The sequence below is a fragment of the Lepus europaeus genome, chromosome 12 (genome assembly GCF_033115175.1).
Source record: "Lepus europaeus isolate LE1 chromosome 12, mLepTim1.pri, whole genome shotgun sequence".
In the NCBI taxonomy this organism is placed as follows: Eukaryota; Metazoa; Chordata; class Mammalia; order Lagomorpha; family Leporidae; genus Lepus; species Lepus europaeus.
The window spans coordinates 4,152,436-4,159,297 of record NC_084838.1 but is presented as its reverse complement, the minus strand read 5'-3'; the positions used below and the strand labels follow the sequence as shown (position 1 = coordinate 4,159,297).

The 6,862-nt window shown below is 51.9% G+C and overlaps 1 protein-coding gene across 5 annotated transcripts in view; it reads left to right on the top strand.

Moving 5' to 3' along the window:
* The first annotated feature begins 1,625 nt into the window (after positions 1-1,625).
* NUP214 (nucleoporin 214) overlaps positions 1,626-6,862 on the top strand; it is a 107,688-nt gene continuing 102,451 nt past the window's right edge. For all 5 annotated transcript variants that reach the window (XM_062207363.1, XM_062207362.1, XM_062207361.1 and 2 more), the window contains exons 1-3: positions 1,626-1,770; positions 5,187-5,382; positions 5,972-6,123. In XM_062207363.1, the coding sequence (XP_062063347.1) occupies positions 1,726-1,770; positions 5,187-5,382; positions 5,972-6,123 (393 nt within the window). In that variant the 5' untranslated portion in view covers positions 1,626-1,725. The remainder of the gene's footprint in view (positions 1,771-5,186; positions 5,383-5,971; positions 6,124-6,862) is intronic.

The window sequence follows — 6,862 nt, the reverse complement described above, 5'->3', positions numbered from 1 at the left end:
TTTTTTAACTCCCAGTGTTTTTTATTTACAACACCCTCTTCAGCAAACCAAGGACAAAATTTTTTTTTTAACAGCGCTGATAAATTGCTCTACGGTTTGTTTCTTTAACCCTATCCTCTACATCTCCAATAAAGTTTTTCCAGCCTTTATTAGGGGAGGGTCTTGGGTCAGGTCTTCCCACACGGTAATATAGGGAACCTGGTCAGGGTGTCCGTGGGGTCCTGGTTGAAAGACTCATGCCTTGACCTGTGGGATAATATCAGCATTAAAGGTCCTGTCCCTCGGCCAGGCCAGCCGACCTCAAAGGTCGACCATTCCAAGGAACAGAAAGTCACCCACTTTTTACTTTTGACGTCGATCAGCTGATTGTGGCGCAGTTTTGAACTTCTTTTCAGTGGCCTAAAGTAAGGCTTAAAGGGGTGGTTAGTTGTTGCCCCATGGGTACGGAGAGAGTAAAACGAACGAGGAGGGGAACAAGAAAACAGACAGACGCATACAACACACAAGACGAGCCGCGGCACCAAATCGGTAGCAAACCGAAAGTACAAGTTCAAATGGGAGCGGCCGGACGGCCAGGCTCTCCCTGGGAAGGAGAGAGGCACTTTCTCTCTCCTTTCCCCCAAACCACTGCTGGGGCGTCCCCCACAGTGGGACCAGGGGTCTCAGGGCACGTCTGCCTCCCCCACTGGTCCGATACGAATTCAAGTCCCGTACGGGCACCAACTGCAGACTTAAACACTGACCAGATGACGAGAAGGACGCAACCAATAAAACAAGTAGCTTACCTCCAACTGGTCACAGAATTGGGTCTGGGGGCGTCCAAATCCCGGACGGGCCCCCAATGAAGGACCCCAAATCTGGGAATCCAACGCGCTCGGGTGGTCGCCCAAAGACCCAAAACTCCAGCCCAGTAGATGCAAAAAGCAAGAGGATATTTATTAATACGTTTGCGCAAACGGGCTCCCCAGCACCTCAGGCAGTCCAGAGAGCGAGAGAGCCCCGAGCAGGGGTTACAGCAGTTTTTAAAGACAATAGCCACCTGATTAACATATGTATGCGGGGCGTTTGGTGATTGGCTATTTTGAAGGGCAAACTCTTGTTGCGATTTTAGTGAGGGAAGGGGTAAGTTTATACAATGGTCACAGAACCTTATTGCAACTCTTTTCCGGACTCCTGCAAGTGTTATCGCGTGAGACAGTTACACAGAGCAGTTTCACAAGGCAGTTTCCCAAGGTTATTCTGTAGGCAGATGGAGACACAGTTATCTTAAGGAATGGCTACTGTCAGCAGCCAAACTTTTTAACCCTTGCTAAAATTATTTTAATATTTACTTTTAGCAGGGGTCTTACAAGACCTCACGGGAACAAAAGCGCATGGCGCTCAGACGCCCAGCTAGCCAGACACCAGCACCAAGAAGCCCGCGCAAACCGCGAACGCCGGGCGCACCCAGAGCGCAGGCGCGCGGATCCTCGTGCCCCACCCCCTTTGGAGTCGACCAATGAGGGGCGGCGTCCGGGCGAGCGCGCGACTTCAGGCGATCCCGCGGCCTTCCTCGACCGCATCGCGAACCGGGGCGTGAGACGGCAGCAAAGAGCGCCGGAAGTGCGTCATCTGCTGCGCGCCGCTGGCGCGGAGGGAAGGAAATTGGCTTCGGAGCCGCCTGGGCTCTGTGGGGAAGGCCGCGGGCGGCAGCCGCAGCTTTTTAGACAAGCTGAGGGCGTCACGATGGGAGACGAGATGGATGCCATGATTCCCGAGCGGGAGATGAAGGTCAGAAACTGGCCGGGGCCGCCCTCCTGGCCTTAGTCCCGGCGTTGCCTCCGCGGCCCTAGCCAGGAACGGCGAGGCTCGGATGCCGGCTACCCCGCCTCCTGCGTGAGCAGTTGACCGCGTTCCGAGTTCTCGGCGCGCCCACGAGCGCTCTGCTGTGCGGTCGGCGTGATGGCCCCTCCGGGCGCGATTCCGCCGTGCCGTGTCCGTCTTGCGCAGCCCTTTCTGTGTCGGTGACTTTACTGAGCGCCTGCTGGGTGCCGGGCACCGTGGGAATCTCCAGTAGTTAGGATACAGGAGCAGGTCGAGGCCGGGGGAGTGGTCTTCCCGAAGGCCGAGGGTAGCGCGGGGTCAGGTGGCCAGCGCTTGCCTGCCCTGGAGCCGGGGGACATCGTCCTAGGGAGTGCGCTCGGAGGACTTCAGTCAGCCTGAAGTCTGGGCACTAAGGGGCGGGCCGAGTGGTCCGAGCGATGGGAGCCCCAGGAGCAGCCCCCAGCGTGGCGCGCCCCGCAGTTTCAACGAGGATACAGAGCGCGAGCTACGGGTATTTCAGACAGCCGAGAGGGAGCAGGCAGCAGGACGCTTTTAGACCTGTGAACAGCAAGTCCCCGGAATGCACTTAGGGGAGAGAGGTCTTCCGTCCGCTGGGTCACTCCGCAACGGCCGGAGCTGCGCCGTCAGGAGCCAGCAGCTTCCTTCAGGTCTCCCACGTGGGTGCAGGGGCCCAAGGACCTGGGCCATCTTCCACTGCTTTCCCAGGCCATAGCAGAGAGCTGGACTGGAAGTGGAGCAGCTGGGACTTGAACCGGCGCCCACATGGGATGCCAGCACCGCAGGCGGCTGCTTTACCCCAGCGTTGGCCCCGATTGTTTTCTTATTTCACTCACACTGGTGAACATTGTAGCACCACAGCTGGGACAGTTCTGCATCTCAGGGTTCTGTTTATTTTTGCTGTGCTGAAATTGAGCCTGCTGCAGTATGATGATGGATATGATTTAATTTTCTGTTTTCCATCAAGTTGGGAATTACTGGGCCGGCGCTGTGGCACAACGGGTGAAGCTGCCGCCTGCAGTACCGGCATCCCACTTGGGCGCTGGTTCAAGTCCCGGCTGCTCCAGTTCCCATCCAGCTCCCCTGTGGGAGACCTGGCAGAAGCTCTTGGCTCCTGGCTTCAGCCTGGCCCAGCCCTGACTGTTGCGGCCATCTGGGGAGTGAACCAGTGGATGGAAGACCTCTCTCTCTGTGTCTCTCAGTCTCTATCTTTCTAACTTTACCTTTTGAATAAATAAAAAAACTTAAAGATAAGAATTACAAAAAAGACTGAAAAACTTACTTTCCTGTATGAAACCATAATACAGGCTTACCTGGAAAACTGAATTTTTGCTACTGTAAATCAGTTGGGATTAAAAGTATGAGTGTCTCCAGAAATTTCATGAAAAACAGTTATGAAAAAACCGCATAGATTTTGAAATTTCTTTTGGACTAAAACCTTTTAATTCCTTTTTCCATTAACTTTGGGACGTCCTCATATTTGCCTTCTAGCAAGTATGTATAAACATCAAACCCAGGGAAATTAGTCTGTGGGCTGTGTTCAGAATCCTGTGTGAGACAACACTGTAGGAATCTAGTGTGGGGCTGGGCTGTGGCACAACAGTAAAGCCACTGCGTGTGAAGCTGGCATCCCATAGGGGCGCCAGTTTGTGTCGCGGCTGCTCCATTTCCTATCCAGCTCCCTGCTATGGCCTGCGAAAAACAGGAAGATGGCCCAAGTCCTAGGGCCTCTGCACCCACCTGGGAGACCGGAAGAAGCTCCTGGCTCCTGGCTTAGGCCTGGCCCAGCCCTGGCTGTTGTAGCCATCTGGGGAGTGAACCAGTGGATGGAGACCCCACTTTTTCTGTCATGCCCTCTCTCTAACTCGACTTTAAAACAAACAAATAAATAAATCTTTAAAAAAAAAAAAAAAAAAGACTCTAACGTAGAAGAATGAAGCCCAGGAAAACTCTTTGGCTTTCATATTTTTGGGAACATAAGCACAGAGTGGATTCGCATTTTTTTTTTTTAAATTTTTTTTTCCCGTTTTGCGTGTTTATTGACACCCGGCCGCGCGCTTCCGCAAGGGGGACAGCTGCTCCTGTGCCGCTTCTTGGTCTCAGATTCTCCTCGCACTTGCTGCGCTGGCGGTGCACGGCGCGTGTCCAGGGGCCGCAGGTCCAGGGGCTCCTACTTGCCCTTGTGGAGTTTCCTGAGGTTTTCCTTCTGGGTCTGGTTAATGACGGTGAGAACACGGGCGATGGCTTTGGAGAGCTTGGACGCCATGCCGCCTGCCACCTTGGCGACCTGCGGGTCCTCCAGCTGTTTCAGCAGCGTTGCCTTCTTGCCGCGAAGGTCCCGAGCCTTGATCTCGGCCGTGACTGCACAAGCCCCGCCGCTGCCGCTGCTCGCAGGGAAACAGGAAGAGAAAGGCTGACCTCCGCAACTGCTTCCGGGTGGCCCACATTCTTTTTCTCTGACACTCTGACCTGAAGATGGGTTTAGAGTTGAAGAAAAGATAGCCTGTGTGCAGCACATCTGACCTTAGGCATGGGTAAACTAATGGAGCCCTTTTCCCAAGATACAGTGCACACAAAAACCTCGATGAATGCAGGGAAGACTAGGTGAGTGGGCGTTAGCAGATCAGGGAGGCGTTCGGCCAGTAGCGTCTAAAAGCTCCAAGGTATTAGGGAGCGTGAAAATGGATGGAGGAGACGGTGGGGTTGGTAGTGACTGGCAGAGGCAGTGCGCCCTCATGGAGGGAAGGCAGAGTCGTGAGGGGACGCTGCAGCTTTGGCTGGATCGAGTTGTGCCTGGTCGTGGCAGCCTGTGTTACGGGGTTTGGACTCCTGTGTCAGGTATCCTCACAGCTTCTAGCTTTTGCTTTAAGGTCATGAGCACCAGGAGATCCACCGCGTCCTTTCTACGATGGAGGAATTTTGTTGCACAGTTGATAAGAGTAAGCCAGCTCTGGGATTTGGTCATCTTCCTGCAGTTTTCTCAGTGTGCATTGTTGACTGCTGCCCTGCAAGTTAGGACTGCAGTGTAGTTGGTGATGCTCTCAATACTAGGCAATAATCGATTAAGCGCGCTGTTGGGTTATGAGACTGTCCATGCCATGAAATAGGACAAGATTGTGGTGTAGGTTGGTGGTGATTCAGACAATAAAGCTAACTCAGAAAAGGAGGTGTCAGCCGGATTAGTCAAAGGACGCTTTGTGGAAGATGTTTTTTCTTTCATTTATTTTGTTCAACAAGTTAATGGAAACATTTTAAAAACAACTGAGATGGCTCTTGGCCTTTGCAATATAGAGTCTAAGAAAATAACTGACATGATTTAATTTCCTGTTTACCCTGAGTTGGTCTCGTTTTGATCCTTTCATCAGGATTTTCAGTTCAGAGCCCTGAGAAAGGTGAGGCTCTTTGATTCTCCCGAGGAGCTGCCCAAGGAGCGCTCGAGTCTGCTTGCCGTGTCCAACAAGTACGGTTTGGTCTTTGCTGGCGGAGCCAGTGGGTTGCAAGTTTTCCCTACTAAAAATCTTCTTATTCAAAATAAACTTGGAGATGATCCCAATAAAATAGGTAAGTTCTCTGATTTATGCTGTGTCGTCAAGAGAGGGGTGTGGTGACGTACTGCTGTGTGTTCCTCCCAGGAGTAATATTGAGATTAGCACTGCTGTTGAGCCTACAGCTGGCTCCCAGGAGGAAGCTCTGGGCGGGGTGTGCAGGCCTTTCAGTTCGGTCCTGTGTGTGTCTGTCAGCGAGCCGTCCTCTGAGCTCAGGAGGAAGAACTTGGCATTCTGCTGTGCTTTTAGTTTTGCTTACTTCGACTCGGGTTCTGGCTCCAGGAAAAGGGTTTTATTACCTGGGTTTCTCCTTGGCACAGCACCATCCAGACACTGGGAATGTGTGCTATTTGGAACACTGCTGCACACATGTTTTCAACAAGGTTAGAAGCCAAAGTTAGACTCCCGAGGTTGTATGAGGAAGAGTCCTTGGGATACTTACAGCATCATCATATATCTATTTAAGAAAGTTATGACTTATCTTCCTAACTAGGTATTGGGGTGTATGTGTAGATGCAGAAATTGTTTCGCATTGACTTGGATAAAGGAGTTGTGCTTCTATGCTAAGAGCGTGTTTTCTGCGTTGTCTTTTTCTGTTTCCATAGTTGATAAGGTCCAAAGCTTGCTAGTTCCTATGAAATTTCCAATCCATCACTTGGCCCTGAGCTGTGACAACCTCACTCTCTCCGTGTGCATGATGTCCAGTGAATATGGTTCCATTATCGCTTTTTTTGACGTCCGCACGTTCTCAAATGAGGTAAGCTGCTAGCAAGCTGGAATGTCGCAATGGGGAGCTGAGGTTTCCCGACGTGGAATTACGACTTAGAGGTTTCTTGGGTTGGCGCCTGCAGTCGTTTTTCAAGACTAAAATATGGATTTAAAAAGTGTGTATTATTTAGTTATAATTTTAATTTTCTTTAAAAGGCGAAATGTTCACAACAGCTGGGGCTGGGCCATGCCAGAACTAGGAGGCAAGAACTCAGTCTGGGTCTTCCACTTGGGTCAGGGCCCTAAGCACTTGAGCCTTCACCTCCTGCCTCCCATGATGCATGTTAGCATGGAGCTGGGACTGGAAGCCCAGGCGCTCCCATAGGAGCTGCCACCTTTCCAAGGAGCATCTTTTTTTTTTTTTTTTTTTTTTTTTATAATATTTATTTGTTTGAAAGACAGAGTTACAGAGAGGCAAAGGCAGAGAGAGAGAGAGAGAAGTCTTCCATCCGCTGGTTTACTCCCCAGTTGGCCGCAATGGCCAGAGCTGTGCTGATCTGAAGCCAGGAGCTTCTTCCAGGTCTTCCACGTGGATGCAGGGGCCCAAGGACTTGGGCCATCTCCCACTGCTTTCCCAGGCCACAGCAGAGAGCTGGACTGGAAGTGGAGCAGCCAGGATGTGAACCGGTGCCCATATGGGATGCTGGCACTGCAGGTGGCATTTTTACCTGCTATGCCACAGCGCTCACCCCTCCTCCAAAGAGCATCTTACCCACTGTGCCAAACGC